The sequence below is a fragment of the Lagopus muta genome, chromosome 6 (genome assembly GCF_023343835.1).
Source record: "Lagopus muta isolate bLagMut1 chromosome 6, bLagMut1 primary, whole genome shotgun sequence".
Classification (NCBI taxonomy): Eukaryota; Metazoa; Chordata; class Aves; order Galliformes; family Phasianidae; genus Lagopus; species Lagopus muta.
In genome coordinates, this window is record NC_064438.1 from 17,955,857 (window position 1) to 17,978,829 (window position 22,973).

Consider the following 22,973-nt stretch of genomic DNA (forward strand, 5'->3'; position numbering starts at 1 on the left):
ATTCACAGGGCTGCATAAATCTGTAATCTGAAAACCAACTTTCAAATACATTAAATAGAAAAATATTCAAAGATTTTTGCACATTTTTAGCGCTCAAAGTAAACCAAAAATGTTTAGAAAGTGCAGCCTCTAAAATAACACCACCAAATTTTTCCTTCCCCCTTCTCTCCCACTGCCCTAGCGTGTCCTTACTAAGGGTTTTATACTGAAGCATAATAATTGACAGAAATGTGGCTGAATACAAATTAAGCATTATGTACTATTTTCTCTTAAATTCTATACCCAGAGAATGCCATCTAGTGACCATCTACTGAATACAAGACTTGGTATCAATAAGACATCTCACTTTAACTGTTAAGATAACATATCACGTTAAATATGAGGTGCAAGATTTTTTTTTTTTTTTTTTGAAGTAAGAAACAGCAAGGATGAGATCTTAGCCAGAGTATTTTTGTTCTAATGCAAGAGTCCTTACTGCAGACAAGGACATCTGACCTCCATTTGCAAATTTGTCACTTCTGCTGTGATTCAGCTACTCTACCCAGAAGGTGGTTTCTATCTTGCAGAATGTTGCTTCAGTATGGATCAATAGCTCAAAACTGAGGCATTCATGATTTCCCAGCATTTTGTAGATAGGATAAATCCCAATTTTTCTTTCTATCCTGTTTTTTTTTTTTTCTTAAACACTAAAACTACTTTCCTATCAATCAAAAATAATCACAGCATTTTCTTTATCTAAGCTCCCTTGTATTGTGACAATATCTCTTACGTAGCACTTTTTGTTATAAAAGACAAATGGTATAATGAATTGCATGTTTCAGTACAAGAAAGGCATTTGAGCACAAGCCATATTTCACAAAAATCCTAAAGGCAAGACTTTTCAACAAGCCGTCATACCATGTAATAAAGTTTATAAAATGCTTTGCTTCCATAAAAAGACTGTCTTAAATACTGAGCAGAAAGAAGCATATTAGCATTCTAATCATGCATTGACTGGAGAGAGCGTATTTAGTGACATGTTACTGAGGACTGCAGTATTTCAGAGATATAAAAATTTCAGAAAAGCAGAATGATTTCATCTCAGCAATATTACCAGATGTATACTATTTCTATTAATATGTAACATATATAATTTATAATATATATATTCTTATTTTTTTTTACCTTTGTTTTCTCCCCTGATATTGGAAAACAGACTTGGCTTTTGATTAATTTAAACTAATTTTTCCAGTACTCTTTTCCAGATTAATATTGCCTTCATTTGGAAAAATTAATCTTTTATTGGGAGTAAACAGAGATAACCTTCTGCTGCTGTTACCTTCAGAATACAGGCTGGACTACTATGATGCTAATCACAAACTTTGTAAGCAGTAAGCATAGAACTGAGTCACATTTAGCTGATCACAGGAAAAACTAACCTACTACGGAAGTCTCGTCAGAAAACTTGAGTCAGGTCATATTCTATACATAATTTAGTAGCAAAAATGCACTCCTTAAAAGCCCTTTCATTCCTGATGAAACTGCCTATTAGGAAATGTTAAAAAAAACACTTTTGCATAAAATCAGATTGAAAGCTGTAACCTATACCAATTTATAATCAATAATTGCCATTAAAAATTCTGTATTAAGGTTAGATACAGAACAACATGTACAGATTGAAAGCACGGTACCAGATAGATTCCATAATCAGTACTGTTACCATCCTTTCTCATCACGCAGTACTGGATTAAGGTGACCCCATCACACACAATGTGAGTGCCTGCACAAGGATTTACCTTTCTTCAAATGGATATGTTATAAACCACCTGAAAGAACACTTCTGCATTCACTTTTATTTTTTAATATCTCTTGACCTGTGGAAATTCATCATACTGTAGTTCTACTGCTTTGTGAGATAATCAATACAGCATACCAAACACAAACTACATTTGCTTTAGTTCTTTGGGTAACAACTGCTTATAACTCTCTGGACAACAATTATACAGAATGACATGAGAGGTCTTAAGAAGCACCTTTGCTTTCTCACTTTTTGGAGTAAGGTAGCACACCTATGATTTGATCTGAAACTCAAAGGGAATTTAAACTAAGGACACAAAAGGTATCTGTACCCACAGCAACCAGAACTGAAACTAGGATGAAATTCAAGCTTTGATTATATCTTTTTAAAATTCTGCTGCTGTAAGTAAGAGTAATTGATTTTCTGTAAGGAAAGAAATGCAATCAGCAAGCTAAGAATGTAGAAAGGCTTCTGAATATTGACATTCTGGATGAAGATACCAGAACAGTATAATCTACTGAGAAATAAGTTTCTGAACAGGTTCTTGAGATTTTAAAAAATTAATGAAGCTAACCGATTTTTGAGCTTCAAGAAGTCTTGGCTCAAATACTCAACAAATGCAACAATTCAAAATATGTTACTGTATCTCAGATGTTGAAAATCATATGAAGGAACTATATTAATGATCACTAGGTTGTATGTTATGTACAGCTGTAGGATGCTGTGGAGATATTTTTTTTCTTTTTTGTACTCTAGAATAGCTTGCCAAGAACAGCAAGGAAAAAGCCTTAAAAATGTCTCTACATTCAGTCTTGATTAATAGCAAGGCAGAGAAAAATCAATACAAATCAGTTGTACATTCATATCCACATCAAAGTATATTTGACCACATAAAGCAAAATGAATACTGCAAAGTGACTGGCAAAATCAGACTTAACACATCAAAACCAAGTGGTTTAAAAACATATGGCATGCTGAAGTTTAATAGGAGGGGAAATCATTATGTTACAGGGTTATTATAAAGGCATTTAAAATGTATCATAGAGGTGAAAAATGTGAAAGACTAACATGTTGTTAAGTAGTTGTGTGAGCAACTACTAAACAAAACAAAACTAAAACAAAAACTCGTTCAAATTCTATGATTCTGTGAATTTATGATCTGTGAACTTGTCTTGCAGTTGACTGACTTGCACATGCAAGGAAGTTGCAAGCTGCAAATAGAACTTTCTTTGCAGTTGTGACTTTTGTGAAAACATCTCTCCTGCAGTTGTCTTGCTTTAGTAACAGCATTTGTGAATAGTTGAAAGTGTCAGGATTATCATTTGTTACATATTCTTATAAAATAAACTTTAGATTAAGATTTTCAGAAGTGTTGCACGACTTCTTAATCACCTTTATATATATATAGGAATAAAGTTAGCTAACATAGCTACTTTTTTGACCTAAAGGCATAAACCTGTAATTGGAAAAGGAAGTATCACTTGTCCATGTGCATGAAGTAATTAAGCTTAAGTAAAGTTAAAATATTCAAGAATTCCCATGAAAAGAAAAAGAAATCCAGCTCTCATTCATGCGAAGCATAGACTGCTTACCTGTCATTCAGTGCTATTCCTTTCCAGAACTGTTCAGGACCCACAGATGAAACACCTGGTTATGGAGGAGGCAGCAGGAGGGCAACAACAACACCTGCTCCCCCTGGCCCTCTGCCACCGTACTCCCTTGCCTCCTCTCCTTCACATCATCCTGGCCATGTGCAGCCATCAGCCCTTCTCACTCTCTCAGCAATCCTCTGACAATGTGCCAAGACCCTTCTCTGCTTGCTGCTCTTTCTCCTGGTGTGGAGGAGCTAACCTGAAGCTACAAGCACTCAATAAGATTTTTAACGTATGAGGAATTCATTTAGTCAACGCTTCTGTATTGACTCACAAAGTTTGATCTCAGAAAAAGCAAAAATGTATTGTAAAGCCACTGTGGTGAGGAACAAACGGATGAAGATGGCGAGAATACACAAGCCCTGTTTCTTTAGAAAAAGTAAATTAATTAAAAAGCTTTTTTTTCCTCCTTTTTCTCTATGTAAGATAAAGCTCCCCTTCAAGTACTTAAGTCATTGGCAATATTCAATTTATAAAATTAAATCTTTAAAAATATTTCTTATTAAAAATGATACCGTTTTTTAAGTCTCCTACTACTTAATATCGGGCATATTTAGAGCAAAGCGAAAAATATGGAAAACACGCTCCCAGTAAATCAGTGGTCTCTTACAACGGTCTTATAAAGGTCTCTTCTAAGAATGAGATTCCAGCAGAGAAAAATGATAAATGAAGCCTACTGATTTCAGCACCTGCGTAATCTGTTTGAACTTTGTAAAATATGAGGATTAAGGAAATAACTTTGTCAGCAGTGAATTTCATTAGAAAGTCAATATTCTTTTCTGTGTCCAAAAGAGTAATTGTGGTACTGCTGGCAACTAACAAATTTCCTTCTATTCTGCCATCACTTCAGCCAAAACATAGCTGGTAGCAGCCTATCATCCATGCACACAAAAGCCTGAGGAACTAACTCAGTAAGTTTTAAACTGAAGCTCAAATAGTTTGCCATGTGTAAGGAAAATATACTTCACTGAATTAATTCAAAACAAACTGTGATAGCACAAAAGGGCCAAAAAAATCTGCACACAGATTTTCATAAAGACTACCTATTGGTACAATTACTGTGACTGTATGTAAAACCATAGGGAGTTGACCCAGTGGTTAATCTTGCCTTGCTTTTATTATGTCTTGCATATGCACATGGTGTAAAGTTGGCGTCATTGTGTGAACCAAATGGGTACTGCTAGCAGAGTTCTTGAGAACTATCCCTGAGAACTATGTAGCACATCAGGAAGGTACCTCTGTAATCTTTACCTCTGATTACCTTGCCAGAAGTCGGCTTTTTGCGTGAGGCTACTCCTGCTCCTCTTGAATATTGTTACTGCAACTTTGGTAGAACTGACTGAAACTTCAAGGAATACAAGTTTCCTCTGCTACCTGCACCAAAACAGGCCGGGTGATTATAGCACAGAAAGGAAGACCTGGACATGGAGCCTCTGGCAGAAGAGACAAGGACTCAGCCTAGCTTAATGTAGACTTAGTCCCAAGAAATAATTGCCATGTATTCACAAAATACCTACCTGTGAGTTTCCAGATGATTTTCACATGCCTCAGAATTGCTCTGTCCAAAATGACAACGATTAAGCTTCTCACAAGGAGCAGATTCAAAAGCAACGCAGATTGACCTGACCACTGAATCAGGAAAACATCTTCCAGAGAGAAGTTTCTAGAACATAAAACTCAGTTTCTTCCTCACATCCAGTTCTCAAACGAGGAGGATGTCATCACTAGACAGTGGCTCCCACTATGCTGTGCTCCCAGCTGTGTTTCTGTTTGCTTGAGAAACATCTATGAGGACTATCATTTGGCAGTCACGTTAACACCTCACTTACTTAAACAGCACATGTGCTTTCAGGATGACATCACTGTCCCCCTGTGTGTTTTATTACTTAACTACTTGTTTGGTTGAGAGCACCCTGCACTCAGCTGGTTCCTTTACCGCTTCAGTAACATTTGTGTGAAGCCGCTTGGATGCCATGGCTTTGATGTGCCTTCAGCCTGCTGCAGCACAACTCTGTCCCTGGTCTGAGAGGGGGCCACTGCACAGTCCTCCCCTTGCACACTTCTTGCTTCGTCTTCCCTCTTCTAGATCCATACCCTGGTTCAGCAGCAGACAAAATCAGGAACAGGGGCCCTATTTTCATCTGTCTGTTTTCTATCGCTTTCCCCACTTCAAAGATATTTTTTTCCCTTTCTTTTTCCTCATTGCTTTTTAACCAAAATACAACAAATAGGTGATCATAAAACATAAAAGTAAAGAAATTCCCACAACACAGATTCAAGATGTGGGATTATTTCCTTTGTAAAAAATAAAAAAATAAAAAAATAAAAATAGGTAAGAAGTGGCAGCATATCGAGAGATACTACATGCTTTTCCATTTTCAGCATTTGTGTGCTCACAAAATTTCAACAGTGACAACTAGAAAAGTCAGACACTATTCACAAATCAGTTTTCAGAATTTAAAAAGTACCAAAAAGTAAAATTACAAGGGAATATGGTCGTTCCTTTAAATAAGACAGTATTTGTCAGAAGAGCTACCAGATGTTTTTGTCTTCAACACAGTTTGAATCTTGGGAATAACATGATAACATGAAATGTATCCATGTTTATAGCTGTATTCAGAAACATTGTGAGTATTCTCAAAGTATTTATGCTTAATGGCCATCTAACTCTTACTTCAAAATTGTTTTAATATACTACAACCTGAACAAACATATACTGTTTTTACAGATTTTTTTATTCAGAATCACAGAATGGCCTAGGTTGGAAGGGACCTCAAGGATCATGAATCTCCAACCCCCCTGCCACACGCAGGGCCACCAACCTCCCCATTTAATACCAGACCAGGCTGCCCAGGGCTCCATCCAACCTGGCCTTGAACACCTCCAGGGATGGAGCATCCACAACCTCTCTGGGCAGCCTGTTCCAGCACCTCACCACTCTCATAGTAAAGAACTTATATCATTCTTATATCTTCCTTTCATTCTAAATGATTTGGACAGTAACTTTAATACATTGTATTATTTGCTATTCTGGTCAGTCTAGAAATCAGGATAATCGGCTATCTACTGAATCCCTGCTTTTAAAAGATTCAGTAATGAAACAGATGAATTCTCATACTGAGACACTAATTAATACATGATTTTGCTTAGACATTTTTTTAAAACACATCTATTAATTTTCAGGAAATACCCCAAGAGTAAAATACTCATTATGAAATAGGCATAGCCATGACAAACCTGTGCACTTTTGCAGTTTAACAATGTAGCTGTAAGACTATTGCCAACTGGAATATGAAACAGAGTTATCTTCGTATTGTGAAGTAGTATGAAGATACATGAGACATACCTACACTAAGTATACATTTTACAGACAGAAAGACTAGTTCAGTGTGGTCTAAAAAATATATGATCTATTTCTTACCTATTTGGTAAAAACAGCTTCACAAAAACCATCTTAAATGCTTCTCTAATGCTTTAAAATCCATTAACTCGAGCAATTCCAACTAACTTTCAAATATCACATGCCAGTTGCAAAGTCCTACAAAGTGAGTTTAGGATATCACAATATCCTAATGATATACTTTTGAAGAAGAATATTTATAACACATTTCAGTGTTTCAACTCTCTCCATACAGCAATACCTCACCTAATCCCCAAATTCAGGAACTACACTGTAGTTCATGTAAAGTATTCCAGTTCACATTCAGGCTTATTTATTTTCAATGAATACGTTTTCAGAACTGAACCCTTCCACATCTATCAAAAGTAACACTTAAAAACTTCTTGTTAGAAATGAAACTTCTAATTAGATAGTCAGCATGACCTGCACTTCTTAGATAAGTAAGAAAATATGTGCTAACAAACTTAATTCCAGCTTAGTGAGGGTAAGAAATTCATTAACATTCAATAACTGTCTTTCCCTATGGATACAAGCATGACTGAGCACAAACTTGGTTTCAAGATTACTTAAGCTTTAGAAACGTCATTATTGTAGAAACAAGATACAAACAGTTTTACAAACAAATGAAAAGAAAAACAAGTTTTATATATGTATACTTCACAGGTTAGCAGCATATCTAAGTGCATCTTTAAATAGACATGTATACATAGAACAGAAGAAAAGCTGGAGGTAGTGGTGTACCGAAATACACAGAGCTAACAGCACTTGCATCCATGTCAGTTATTTTGCTTCTCAGGTGTATGTTTTTTCCTCCTCATCAGTCTTATAAACACTTCCCACCCCAAGCTACAAGAGTTATAAGTTCTTGTGTCAAAGTCTAGTACTGCGTCTACATGTACTACCAAGCGCCTGTACTTTTTAACAGCATTGCAATATGTTTTGGGGGAGTGGGGACCTGAGGGTATCCATTCCTAAGAATAGTTCCTTCTATACCGCAATGTAGGCAGCATCTTCAGAAAATGGAATTTGATGCGGAGAGAAATAAGTGCTAAGCTGTTCAGTAGGAATAGCATTTTCTCACTCTGATAGAATACCTTATGGGGTAAATAAGAAAAATTGGACAAAAACTGGAAACAAGTTGTTTTTACTGCAGAGTAAGAAAGTGTGATACTTCTGAGAATCACTTCCTGTTTTTCTATGAACTCAATCATTTCCTGCATTGAACAAGATATTTTCAATACATTAAATATCTTCCCCTTTCACCTGTCCATCTGCAGCCCAGATAACAGGTACTACCTCACTTCATGCAAATTTCACTTACAATGAAAGAGGTAAAATGAATGAATGAGAATAATGGAAATATTCAAAATTTTCATAAGAAAAAAAAAAAAAAAAACCTAAATCCTTAAAACTTTCTTTTTTTAAAAAAGGAAGCAAGAATGAAAGAGGAGCAAAAAAGTTCACTTGATTTATCTGTTTTCCTAACCAGCAAGACTTCTGTAAATGTATTTCCCGCAATTACAATGCAGAGTACAATTCCAAAGGAGTGTGCCCTATCAAAACTCATCACAGTAATCTAGTTTTAAATACTGCTACATTTCTAAAATTTTTGTCACCTTATTTTCTTGTTCAAGTATGCAGATAATACCAGAAGGGGGGAAAAAATACTTGAAAGAATATATATATATTTTATAGATTATTTTCAGATCTCTTACCTGTAATAATGATGTCTGGTAATAATTATGAAATTTAAGAATTTCAGAGTTTTAGTGCCACTCAAAAGCCTGTTTAGAGGCTGGGGAAATCAAGGGGACTTAAGAAGAATTCTCAAAGAGCACAGCTTAGGAGAAGACACTGAAGAAAGCTGAACTGTGACATGATTACAGGAATGGAGGTAGTAAAGCCAAGAACTGACCCAGCTATGGAAGTCTTTATCATTGAAAAAAAAAAAAAAACTTACTTGACAGCTTTATACCAAAAATATCTGGGGACACAGAGTCTTAAGAGTTTAAAATTAAATTGGATATTGAGATGTCGTCACCAAAGAATTACAGCAACATTACAAGTACCTTTTCCAGCCAAAGCAGTTCCTTATCTTAAGAGAATCCCTTTCTGTTTCACTCTTTAGCCAGATTTTCTTTCTGTCTGCAAGTATTACTTTATCAGCAGCTAACAGCCTACAACTAGGAACATAGTAGTAAAGCAAAGAGAAAAACTCAGAGGATTACAACTCTATACTAATTTTGTCTTGTGCTTCTCCTCCGGTTTTTATCTAGGCCTTTATTTCCGCAGTGCAATTATCTACAATTTGCCCTTCTGTTTTCTAGGGCAAAAAAAAAAAAAAAAAAAATCACCATTCTTTCTACTACTTTTTAAACATCCTCTGGTTTTTAGAAATGATTGGATTCTGGCATTGGTTTTTCTCATGGCTTTTTTTCACTGCACATAATTGTATCCTGTCTTTGAATGACAGAATCTTAGCAAAATAGATTTACAACTTTGTAACAGTGTCTTGCACAACTCCTGCACATGTGTGCATTTCCCCTCACTCAGAAGCCTACTATTCACTTCCAAGTCTTAAATGAGACTGCAGCAATGCACAGGTTTTGTCCTGGCAAATAAAGTAGAAGCATAACCTGTGGGAATTTATAATTAGGTAATTCTCTCTCTTTTTTGTTTTTTAATAATTGATGAAAACAGATTTTAACATCAGATGTAAAAGGAATTGCTTTTCTAAGTTACATGAGAGATAAAACATTCAGAATAGAAATAGTAGCTAAAATTTTTGCAGCACTGTGTTTTGCCTTTTCCATCCACAGTGTGGCCACGTAAACCACTGCGCTGGTAAAGATGTGGAAAGGAATCTGGGAACGGAAAATAATTGCAGTAGACATAGACAAAGACAACACTGCTGCACAATATTTGCACCCAAAATGGATGTGATTATACAGAAAACACTGTACATGTAAGAAATATGTAACTCTAACCATAACAGCTTGCTTAGCAACTAAAAAAGTGATAAGTCTCTCTTTCACACAGCCATGTAAAAGCATGATATGAGCACGTCTGCGTGAATTTTAACTTTATGTAAGGCTTTACTGAGAATTTGGGTGATTCTTGTTCCTAGGCACTTTTCAACTGACAACTTGTTTAGTGCAGATATGCTGAAAGCATGAAAACCCCTCCTTTTCTTTACCTCTAGCACACACACCTGGGCAAAGAAAAACACATTGCGTGGAATCATTTTAAGTACATCTTTTCACTGCCAAGATTCTCTAAGCTCTTTCTGTTTCTCAATGTTGCTGGTATCTTACTGGATTGTTTTTGTGAATCCACTTTGTTTTTGACTTTGCCTGTCTTTCATAACATCTATGTGCATTCACAGCACACCCGCAAACACCAATACTTTCCATCTTTCATTACAATGCTGTTGCAAATAATTCTACTCCTCTTACCTAACTTTAGGCTTTCCATCTCCTGCAGTGTATCACTACACAGAAATATATCTAACGGAGTTCAACTATTTCTCTAAGCTCATATGATAGAACATTTTAACTATTCAGCCAAAATTGAATATTATAACTTCTACAGGTTTCTTATTAACCTTTACTCCACATCTAATTTATTTTTTTTTTCTAGTGTAAGGAATTTTTAGATAAATGAGACAAAGATACATTAGATTTAATTTCCTTAAAGTACTTATTTGTCATAAAGATAATTAAATATAAGTTCTTATATTAGTGCCAGGAGAGCAGCCAAAATACATAACTATTTTAAATGTCTTTCTGGATATGATTAAACTAGTGCTTGGAACGTACATAACATCTATAAACATGAATTAAAGACAATAGCTTCCTGTGACTTTTTATATTGGTTGAATTTTTAGCCACAAAAAAAGCCCCAAAACAGTACACTGAAATTCTTTCAGTTTGCTAATCAAAATTATCTTGACTTTACAGCTATTTTTGGTATTTTTCGAAGTACTTCATTCCTCAAGCTTTTTAGAAATTGTTGTCTTTAAACAGTTCTGCAGTGTTTGATTCTTCAAGAGGCAATCACAGTAGCTTCATCAGACAACAGCAATTAACAAATGCCCTTTATCTAAACCCAACTCTTCCCATAGAGAAGAATTGAGGGTTAAGGGTGTCCATGGGCATTTTCCACTTCAATTCAATAAGCCAACCCAAATTAACAAACTCCATTCCAAACACAAGCAAGCTCAATTACCATTAAAACTTCAATACTTTTTGTGAGTTCAGAATTAGAAACGTTTATTCAGATTTGTTTATTTAAACCAAAACCAATAACCTGCCCCTGGTTTGAAGAATAAGGGCATCAATATCAATGTGATAATCTTTCACTTAACTAGATAAACATGCTCTGGGGTATTGATTGCCTGAGTAAGCACAACATGTTTCAAAGCCCAATCCTTAAAATCAGTGCCACAGAAAATCTGCTGCAGCTGTGCTGACTGTGCCTTCAGGCTCTGCCAGGCAGAATATGGACAGTGGCTGATGCCTAAGAAAATCTGCCTGTGAGATGTCAGACAGATACAGAAAGCAATAGAAATGGATGGAAAGGAGATGGTGTGAGGACCCTAGCAAAACAGTTCCTCTCTGCGAGGTCCAGCCATATCCAGGGCTACCTGAAAGACTGAACAGATTCCTGCCTAGAGGTGATCCAGCTCAAGAAATAAGTTCCAGTGAAAATTATCTCTTGTAGAAGAAACTAAAAGCCTTATCCCACCAGTTTGGTTAATAACTCACGAGGAAAGGTGGGATCCCAGATTTTCTGACTGATATCAATATTTCTTTTGATACTGATTCAGCAATAAAATTAACATAGCTTTCTGGAAAGAGAAAGCTTACACTTACATGGTTTTCTCTACAGAATAAAAGTTGAAAGTGGTATGTAATGTAAAAACTCATGGTGTTTTTCTTATTGTTGTCTTTTCCCCCCCAGTGAATCAGTATAACATGCTTATTTTCATTCTACATGATCAGTTGCTGTCATTAAGATGTACATTATCAAAACATTTTCTCCCCGTTACAAACTCACAGATCTATTAACAAGCTGGAAAAAGCCCCTTTCCCCTCTTTTGCTGCAGGCAGGTATGAGAGCAAATAGCAGTGATATAATTTAAGATCAGAATATGTATTATCTACCAGCTGCTGCTATTTGGGGATCATTTTCTTGATCACATCCAGCATTGCCATTACTATAAGTAGATGCTCTATCATCTTCCTTAAATTAATATGGATTTGATCTTAGATAACTGAGGAGTGTTTCAAAGAGTTTTCAGGCTCTGTTGTCAAGCCTTTAATCTGAACCATTAAGAATAAGAAAGGGAAAAAAACCCAAATGTGTCATTTAGTACCAGAGAAAACAGCAGAAAATGATGATCTATCAACACTTTCAGAATATGCAGAGATCTAAGATTTGCCTTGCTTTATGTCAGCCATTTCAAGTAGATGGTTTTAAAAAGAAAGTGTTAAGTTATACCAAATGAAATGAGTTAAATGAAAAATGACCTTTTATTTCATTCCAATACATAGGGATGGAATACACAGAATGACTTTAACAGAAGTTATATTCTCAGATAAATAATGTTTGAATAGCTGCATCAGAGAAATGTATTTCAGAAGAAAAAAAAACATACAGAATGGAAAAAGAAAACTAAAGATCCACTCCTACTATAATTTAAGATATTTATAAAAAGAGCAAAGGCCAAATATATTTGATCACAAAATCACAAGATATTAACAAATACAGCTAATCAAGAACAGCTATTAATATGGAGAAGAAAATATCAAAATATATACTCTTAAAATATGAAATGCTCCAAAATTCCAGAAAGGCAAAGCAATGGATTCTGCCTACAAGCAATGAAGATAGGACAAATGACTGATAAAAACTCAAATAACTTGACCTGAGACTCCAACAATTTGATTAATGTGTGTAGTTTTCACAGTAACAGTGAAGAATCAAAAATTTACTATTATTTTTGGATTGCTAGTGCACTGCATAACAGTGCTTCTCAAAGACTGCCACAGGCTGTAGTATTCTGTCTTAAACCAATAACTGGGCTTAAATTCCCACAAAGTTTGCCTCACTGTATAAATCATTCATTTTATAACTTTATCTTTTTGACACTTCTTAAGTAATTTTTAACATAAGACATTTTTAGCATCTATGTATGCTCACAGACTTTGAAAGTTCCTTCTTCATGTTAGCTGGGCTGAATAGAAAATGTGAAGGCAACTGTGGAAATAAAAGGAAGATACCATAATGGTAACCATTTTCTTTTTGAGACGTTCCTCGGAATTGGCACTTTTTAATCCTTTATAGTTAGATGGACACAGTGGAAAAACGCAGAAGGAATCAGAAAAGGAAAATCTCTGTACTTGCGTGTCCAATTTCACACATAAGCAATCCTAGGTGTATTTGGAATGTTGAGTTTCCTAGCATCTCAGTTTAATTTTCTTTTGCTGTCCAATTTAACTTTAGCCTATTTCAATGCTTTAGAGTGTTGTGGTGTTCCTTTTCAACTGATTAGAGTTATTCCTAAGTGGCTCTTAATAAGGATGAAAATCAGAGTAAAAAAAATGAAGTGCACATCAGCTAAGGAGATCACAGTGAAATATTATGTATTAAAAATTACTTACTCAGAGATAAAGGTGAAGACAGGTTAGACCTAGGCTTTTGCTTTATGCTGTTCTCAGAAATTGAATAAATTATGGAATGCTTTATTTTACTCTTTCTTGGAACTAAACTCATACTATTAGCAGAGGAAAGCCGCTATAATTTGAGGGAGAAGAGCCAACTAGCAAAATAAGTTGGTAGACTCAGTCTTCCAAAGGACAGGACTTTTCCCATTATGTTTTGGTAAGAAGAGCACTGACTGGAAGGTCAATGTACCCTTGGTCAGAGAGAATACACATCATCAGGCTGTGTGGGAAGCACAAAACTCCATCATATAATATAGCTTGTTTGTGGACCAAAACAGCTCTTTAGCATTATTGTTGAGTGATGATTCATTTAGAAGTCTTTTCCTAAACTGCTGTTTATCATTACTGAGAGCACAAATACTTTGCTCAGCAAAGCTAAAGTATAGAAAGTTGCTGAGGTTCATTCTTTAAATTTCCAGTACTTGAGACAAAAACTAGAGTTGATTTGCATTCTCAGCTACAGAGTTATCAGAACTGGCTGAATACTATTGCACCAAGTTCCCATGTCAGCTGGGCTTTGTGGAAAGCACTTTAGGTCTAGTTCTTCACACTCACTTTTTTCACTCCAGGATAGAGCATTTTCTTCCTACTCTTTGATGGAAGGGAATGCAGTTTGTATAAAAATACAGTGTGAAGCATTCTTTTTCACACAGAACACAATTTCTGTGGATGATTGCTGTGCCATGTCTTGTCACCTATCCACATTTTTTTAAATTATAAATTTGGAGATGGGAAATATATTTTACAGAAGAAAATCATTTATCAAAAGGTGGAACTTTTCAGAACCATGAGAGCCATGTGGTTTGTTGTGCACAATACAGAAATAGGGCAGAAAAGCTTATTTCAGAGGTCAGAGGTTTGGACGGTATACTTCAAAGCAGTGGGACTTAACAGAATACTGTTTGACCTGTTCTTATGAGCTCTGGGTACCAGGTTTTGATAGCTGGACATTCCTCAAATAGACAGGGGTAAGGTTGCATAAACACATCTATTCAACTGCAAACCATGTTTAGGACTGGTGTCTGAAACTACAAGGATATAGCATTAATCTCTTGAGCTTTTCACCTATTTTCAAATAGCTGAATTTGTATCCACATCATACCATGTTTTTACAGTGATAAACTTACTTGTGTGGCAATCTTGTGCTTAAAATTTTTTACTTGGTTTACATGCTCTGCCATATTAAGCTCAGCCAATGCCCTTGCTATTGTAAGAACACATTTCCAAGCTATCAGACTTCTCAGCTATTAACACAACTCTCGTTAGAAGGTTTGTGGTTAACTTCCACAACAAAAATTCGTCTTTCACTTTTTACCTATGTAATTTATTTTTATACCTCCTTCTTTAGTCTCTCCAGCTGCAGCAATGCTTTGTCTTTAATTTTTGCTGTTTATGTCAAACAGTTTCAGTTGCACAATCATTTTGCCACAGATATCTATGTACCTTCTATTCAAGGTGAAATAACATGGAAGGAGCATTTATCTAAACTTATTATCAAAAACCTTCCAGAACTCAGGTGCCCCACAGCTCATAGGAAGAAGTGTGATGGCCACATCCAAAAGCTCCAAGCCCTCTACAGGTAGCCAAAGACAGGATTATTCCACAGCAAGCACCCAGTCCAAGTCCTCGGCTGCATAAACAAGCTCTGCTTGAATGGAATACGTGTTCCATCATGTCCTCTGGTCTTGATGATTCATGGATAAGGCTCACTGGATTACATTTCTGTTCCAAACTGGAATAAAGTGAGGTATACATGCATGCCTGCATGCACACACACGTAAAGAGATCAAATTTATTGGATAAGATTTACTGTTCACTTGTCTAACAGAGCACACCCAGTAAGATATTCTTTTGTAGTACACTGTATCACTATCCCAGGATGAAGAAGGAGTACAAAAAGGAATGTGAAACTTTAATTTTCTAGCACCCCTTCTCCTCACAAGGAGTTAAACAGAAAATGTTTGAAATTAACCATCAGCTATGTAAGAATGTATGTAGCTCCTCAATGCACAGCAAGGAAACATCTTTTTTTTATAAGAATGCAAATCAATTTTCTACCAGCCTGTCTGGTTACACTGTCTGCAAAGGTGTTGTACTACTTTAAAAAGGGGAGGCAGAAATTGGGAATATATCTGTTTATACTGAATGCACATATTCTTAAAGACTGAGAATGTGTAATAAAGTAAATTCTGTTTCTCAATATTAGCAGCCTGTGTAGTAAAGCATTCCTTTTATTAATACAACTTTAACCTGTTTGGTAGCTTCTGACATCTAGAGGGAATGCTGGATGAGGCAAACTACAGTTTCTGCTTATAGAATCAATGTATGGGTAAAACATGGGTAAAACACAAACAGGTGTGGGAAATGTTCTATTACTGGAAAATCTATTGTGTTTTCACTCTGCTAAGAACACAGGAACAAGCTGTACCAAACTTACTGGTACAGACATTTTCAGAGAGAAAGACCACCTTAGACACTAGATAGCATCTGCTCTGAGCACCAGTGACACTAGAGGTCAGCATGAGAGCATCTACATTAGCATTTTAGCCTGGGCTAGAAATGTGCTTTGAAGTGCCCCACACTGCTAAAAGCCCACAAGACTGAGCAGGCTCAGAGTTTGTACATTTCAAGATTCATTTAAGAGGAAACTAAATGAAAGATGCCACTAGTGACTGTTTGAATCATATGCCCAAAATATGTCTAGTCTGAAATGAGCACCCAGGCTCCTGTGTTATGAACGTGAGGTTCACTCTTTGGATTTGCTTTCTTCCTGCTGGACCACTTGCTGATGTGGATAGTCCCTAATTTTATCTATATCAGAAGTAGCAGCAAAGCACCTCTTTGTCAGGTGAGAAATCACACTCTATATTCCATTATATGTAGGCACATGTAAAGAGAACAATGTAAAATACAACTTCACAAAACTAAAAAACTATTCAAATAAGCAGAAATATTGTAAATTCAAAAGTACAAATGATGGCTGATTCAGAGCATCAACTCCAGAGTATTACACCAAGTGTCCAAAAACTACCAGTTAAAAAAAATGTGTATGAAGATCTAACAGTATCTATAAGACTACTGTAAACGAAGTAAAAAGCTGGATCTCATTAGTAAAGCTGCTTAAGGGAGAAGGAAAAGAAAAAGGAAAAAGGAAGAGAGGAGAGGAATGGAAGGGGAGGGGAGGACGAGAGTGGGGAGGAGATGGGTAGAAAAATTGAATAATAAGAGTATAAGTTTGAAACAAAGGATCATAGAAAATCTGAGGGAAACATAAAAGGGGATTTAGATAAACTTTACTATTAAATTGAATGTAAGTGTAAATTGAAAAATATGAATTTGAAAAATACAAAGTTTGAGAAATAAAGTGAGCTTGCTAGGAAATCAACTACTATATGAAGTGCAGAGATTTTATATGTCAAATCTTCCCCTCATTCTCTGAATTAGACATGCTACAACTGCTTATAATGTGTACCCTAAGGCCACAGGATAGAAAAATGCATGGAGGTTGCTGCTGAGTGAAAAATAACCCAAAAGACGATATGAAAGATAAGCAAAGAACTCAGGGAAAGGTACACTGAGGAAGTCAAGAAATGAAAGGGAATTTCTAAAGTGAGAATAACTAAAAGACAAGCTGAGCCTACATTTTGGTATCATCTGTAAAATCTAAGAGTTCTTCAGGCAAATCAATTGGTAGAGAACACAGCAGGAAACAACAATACACATTAAAGATTACTTCTTGCTAAAAAACTAAATGAAGGTTCACCTCAGCTACAAGTAATCAGGTAATCTATATATGAGCGCTGAAGGACATGGAGTGTAAAATTGCAAATCCAACAGAAAGCATTTTTGTATTATATCTGTCAAGACAGAGTGATGGGAGAAAAGCAAATGAAAATATCTATGCTTATGGTATTCTTCTATTGGTGAGACAGCTGATTTTAAGGACAACTTACTATTTCATACTTCATTTGCCACTGGCAAGTATTAGGTAGGAATTCTTCCGATATTAAGAAAGAAAATGAATTCTAAGAGGAAAATAAGCTGGTAAGAGGAAGAGCCTTGCTTTTTATTTTATCGATGTTATGTAGCGTGTCCTCAGTGGATGCAAACTATTGCTGCCAGAGATCCAAGATGACTTGTGTTGCATTACTTAGCTAATAAATCCTATTAAGATGCCTATTAACACAAGTTAGAGCCTCATATTTACATAAATGTCAGATAAGTTAGGTTTCGTGCATATCAAGCTTTTCCTGCAGAACATGATTCTAATCCACCCAGAACACTTTGGCACACATGCAAACAATCTATTTTTACAGAATCATACCATGGCTTGGGCTGGAGGGGACCTTACAGCCCACCCAATCCAAGCCCCCTGACATGGGCAGGGCTGCCCCTCACCAGATGGGGCTGCCAAGGGCTCTATCTGACCCAGCCGTGAGCACTTCCAGGGATGGGGCACCCACAGCTCCTCCTGGGCAGATGCACCAGGGCCTCACTGCCCTTTGAGTGAAGAATTTCCTCCAAACAACTATCTTAGATTTCCCCTCTTTTATTTTGAAGTCATTATTCCACTATCCTATTCTCATATTTAGGAAAAAGAAAAAAATAGCATCGGAATTGGCTCATTCCTGAATAACAAAGGAAAACTGCCAATGCAGAAAGAAATAAGTAACAGTTGTATTTTATGTTTGTGCTAGAAGAAAAAAAAGTTGTACCAATCTCCCCTGAAAGAATACTTCTGACTCTAAGATTCAGAAAAATGTTAAATATGGCTACTAAAACTACGTTGTTTAAAACAAGATAGCATGAAGGTTTTGATTTCATAAGTTTTCTAAAACAAGCAAAGGAATACAGCAGGCCACTGATAATGATTTTCTTTGTCATAATTCATTTTTCATTTGTTCTTGAAATACTAAGGAAACTTTATAAAACTGAAAGAAAAAAGATCTTGTGCTTTAAAGGGTAAATGAGACGACCTGGATAATTAAAATCCCGTAAGCCCAGCATCAGTCCTAGGAAAATAATGGAATATTTTCTACAAGTCTCAACTAATGAAGGATTAAAGAAGCGGTTTAGAATTAATGTCAGTCAATATGACTGTTTTTTGGAAAACAGAACTTGCCAAGCTGGCATGGTATCTTTGAAGAGATTGCAGGAACCAGGTGCCATTCTGTGCTGCCTACTTCCAGAGAAGAGTCTGGATGGCAACGAAATTCCCTGAAAATTGAACTTGTCTTTGAAGTGAGATTATACATCAGCATGACATGAAACACCTGCCTGCCAGTTTTACTGGGCATGTAGTGTTTAATTGTGGTTTGTTTTTTCCAAGAACTATTTCTTTCACCCTTGGCATGCAAATGGCAAGCTACTATTAAACACGATTGTTCAAACTTAATAGCAAAGGGAAGTCATTTGAAGAAATGTTCCTAAATCTCATTTACAGAAAAAAAAAAAAGAAGAAAAAAAAAAAAAAATCTATTGCTTTGGTCCTGGTCTGAAAAGAGCTGAGTTTGAGATTCATTTCCTACGCGTTATGATGATCTACTTACTAAATCATTATCATAAGAACTTCTGCTTCTTTGCAAAGTCCAAGATGCAAATTCTTGCAACTTCCACAAGTTTATGATGTTTCTCAGCTGATGCTCTTTCAGCAATCCCAGCAGACCTAATTTAATTTCTAATCTTTTCACCATGCTTAACACTTTTTTCTAAATTATTTTGCATTTGTACTCAGAGGGAGTACTGGCTGATTTTTGCTTATAAAGCTTTCCCTTTTCATTCCCATTGTTTCCTATGCAAAAGGAATGAAGCTAACTGCATAGAGCAATTCAGTGATCAGCTGCTTTCAGTCCATACCATATCTCAATGACAATATGGCATATATTTTGCATTTGACATATTTCATGCTCATAGCACAGAGAGGCGTGTACTGTACTTTACCTGTGACTTTTGAGTGAAGGGCAGAAAGCCAGAGTTTTCCAGACAGCCCAGGAAAATATGTGAGTGCACAAGTTTAAAGGTGTAGAAATTGTGCACACTTGTGTTTATTTAATCATATTAGTTTTTGGCAAAGAAGAATGTTAAACTTAAGAATTTCAGGTAATGTTAAAAATTTACAATAAGTAAACTGAAGAACAATCAGAAAGACAAGGTACAAAGAACAATAAGTGCTCTGGTGTTGTACCAGACACATGGTAGAAGATTTCAAAATTTCACGTCAGAAAATGTTAAGATGTTTCTGTTGATATTCTTTCAGTACTTCCAGATTTAGTCATGTTTTTATTCTTATCAAAACAATTTTTTTCTTAATTTTCATTTTCATTGACTGATCAAAGCGCTATTCCTTGTCATACATTAAAATAATCTTGTGATAAACTGAATTTACTTCTATACTGTTTCTTGAAAAGACCTTTAAGGTTCTGTGACAAACAGATTTGATTACTTTGTACAAAACTACCGCATATGCCTAAAGAAGATATAAAACTGCTTTCATTTTTTAGAACTTCACATAATCTCCCTGCCCAGAACTTTCTTCCGATTTGGATACAAAAATACACAGCTCTGATGTAATGCAGAGTTGCCATGATAGAGCCAAGAAAGCTGTTTATGACATCTTTCCTATACAGACTATATCTTTCTGAAGTCCTCCAATCAAGTGGCCACAAACTGTTATTGAGGGACCTTCAGAATTTTTCATGTGTTACGCTTCGGTAGATTATCTTTCACATTGACTGAATTTATTCTTGTTCCATATTGTTTCTGAAAGATGTTGTATACTGGAATTCCAATTTTGTTATTCTCTTTGTCTTATCCCATATTTGAGAACAAACTTCACTGCTCCTAGATTCATCATTTCCAGCTTCAGTCTTCCTTTTTTTAATATACCTCCACGTCTTTAAATTCTTATTTCTTCTTAAGGCCTTTGAGGAGCTGCCCAACTATTCTCTCATTACTCTATAGGCTGAATTTGTTCTCTCCAAATATTAGATTTGATTTTGCCTGTTTTTTTTTTTTATTATTATTATTCCTCAAAAGGGAAATGGAAGAGGAAGTATAACCTTTCCATGTAGTGCTTGCTTATCTTTAGAGCACTGTCTCTGATGCCGCATTCCTTCATTCTTATAGCTTTCGTATTATAAAAGCAACCTTTTTGATCTCCTTTTCTGCTTATCCCTTAAAATCTATTTCATTTTACCTCTGCTTCCATTATAAGAAAGGAAATTAAAATAATTACAATATCTTACAAACATCTCCAGATTCTTACTACTCTGGAATTATCCTATCCAGCATATTCAATTCCATTCCATTCCATCCAGTTTATATATATACTTTAGTGCACATGCAAGAAGTAAAAAAAGTATGCCTGTGCAGTTTACAATGGTACACCTAAAATAATAATATTCATGAATGAATAATACTATGCATAAATTTTAGGGTATTTTCTGTGCAATGCCAGGAAATTCTTAGTCAATACCTCAGAGAACCAAAACACATTGATAGCTAATTTAGAACTGCCCACATTTGTAGAGAACATTAATTATGTTCTTAGAGCTCATTTAAAATGAGCTTTTAATTAAAGAGTATGTCCTCATATCGTAATTCTTAAAAGGGCAGAAATTATGAGATGCGAGGTAATTCTTAAAATAGCATGCTTCAATGTTCATCTTTCTTTTATTTTACTTGAAATGTAGAGACTACTTCCTGAAGTCATTATTGGTTTACTCATGGCAGTTAAAGCGTAGGATAATGGAGAATTCTATTTCATTTCTTATCAGCAAGGTGGTATGTGAGCCATCCCGCTAACAGATGTCTCCTCTAAAATTTGGTAAAAGGTCAACAGAGGAAACATTGCCTCTATGAACAAGAGTACAATACATTATATGACTGCCTTAGACTGGGAGATGACTGATCGATTTTCCTTCCATTATTTGTCTAATTATTCTCCCATTCTGTAAGAAGATAAAGCACAGCACACCACTTTGCAAATTTGTGAATACAGCTCCATGAAAGAGATTTCGCAGTACTTCACAGCATCATCCCTCATGAGAAAGACTGTTTGCTTAGATAGCATCCAGTAAAATCTTATCAATAAACCTATATTTTTTTAATTCAGCAGCTCAGTTTTATTTAATTCTCCAGTTTCTAATATTGCACAAACACACTGCTGTATAACACATTACCACCTAGGCTGTCTTTGCTTGCCCCATACGTCACATTTGTCATTGTTAGAATTCAACAAGAACTTAAACTGATTACCTGGTTTGCTTTCATTTGGTTTACACTGAACTTCTTCAACACATTCTGCAGGAAACCATCCAATATGTCCCCGGGTGCTGCCTTCCCAGAATCCACCTTCTCCAATGCTTAAAACTAAAAATAGAGACATAGGAAGCATTAGACTTTTTTCTCTTCTGATGTAAAAACTAAGATTATTTCAAAAACTTTTTAATAATAATTGAATATCATGCTCCTAAGAGTAAACACACTATCTAATAACTTAAATTCTAGTGCTGCAAAAGTAAGCACAGAGTAAACTTCAAATGTAACTTAACCCTAATCAGCCTTTGAAACCCCTGCCCAAACTATTTTTATCAGAAGTTTTTCAGCCCTTACATAATCCCTTCCATTTTCAGTTTTTGCATTGCCAATTTAAAAGAATAAACGTATGGTCGTATTAACACCAAAAATGTGTCTTGCCTGTTCAGATTAAGCTGAAGTGATGAACACACCGTAAAATTGAATCCATGTTGAAACTGGGTTTCTATATATATGTATACATAGAGAGACATCTCATATGTTTTGTACTTCCTAAGGAAACATGCCGTTTTATTTAGTGGTTAACTCCAGAGACGTGTAATATAGGTCAAGTAATGTGGTTCAATAGTTTGAGTATGCAGCAGCAAAAACATCCCATAGGTGCACTACACAATGTACATGCCTTTTGAAACATTTCAGTGACTTTTCTCAGTAGAAGATAATAAAAATAGGGACATAGTAAGTTTCCAATGGAAAAAAAAGCTTTAGTTCTAGTTATCAAGGATTGTAATAATTGCACAATAATAATGCATATTTTTACTTCTAAGCAATTGGAGGTGAGATTCTTCCTAATCACTGTGTTAATAATTTACACTAAAAGAACATAAATGTTCTATTAAAAATATGCTATCAATTATTTTAATAGAATACATATGATATAATAGACTAATAAAAACATGGATAGCTCTTCAGAGTAGGTTGACTAGGAACGTAGGTCAGTCATACAACACAGGTCTCCAGAGTACATCTGTACAAAACCTAGTGTTCAGCGTGGAGGTCCCTGAGCTACCAAAAATAAGTCCATGGGAGTCAAGGCGGCACAGTTCTGTAGCAGACTACTTTCTTAACCAGCCAAGCTAACTGGCCCTGCTGAAAATCAA

The 22,973-nt window shown here is 35.6% G+C and overlaps 1 protein-coding gene across 1 annotated transcript in view; it reads right to left on the reverse strand.

Annotated features, from left to right (window-relative positions):
• SHANK2 (SH3 and multiple ankyrin repeat domains 2) overlaps positions 1-22,973 on the reverse strand; it is a 372,036-nt gene that overhangs the window by 174,316 nt on the left and 174,747 nt on the right. Inside the window, exon 20 of the mRNA XM_048949837.1 lies at positions 21,814-21,927. Coding sequence (XP_048805794.1) covers positions 21,814-21,927 — 114 coding nt within the window. The remainder of the gene's footprint in view (positions 1-21,813; positions 21,928-22,973) is intronic.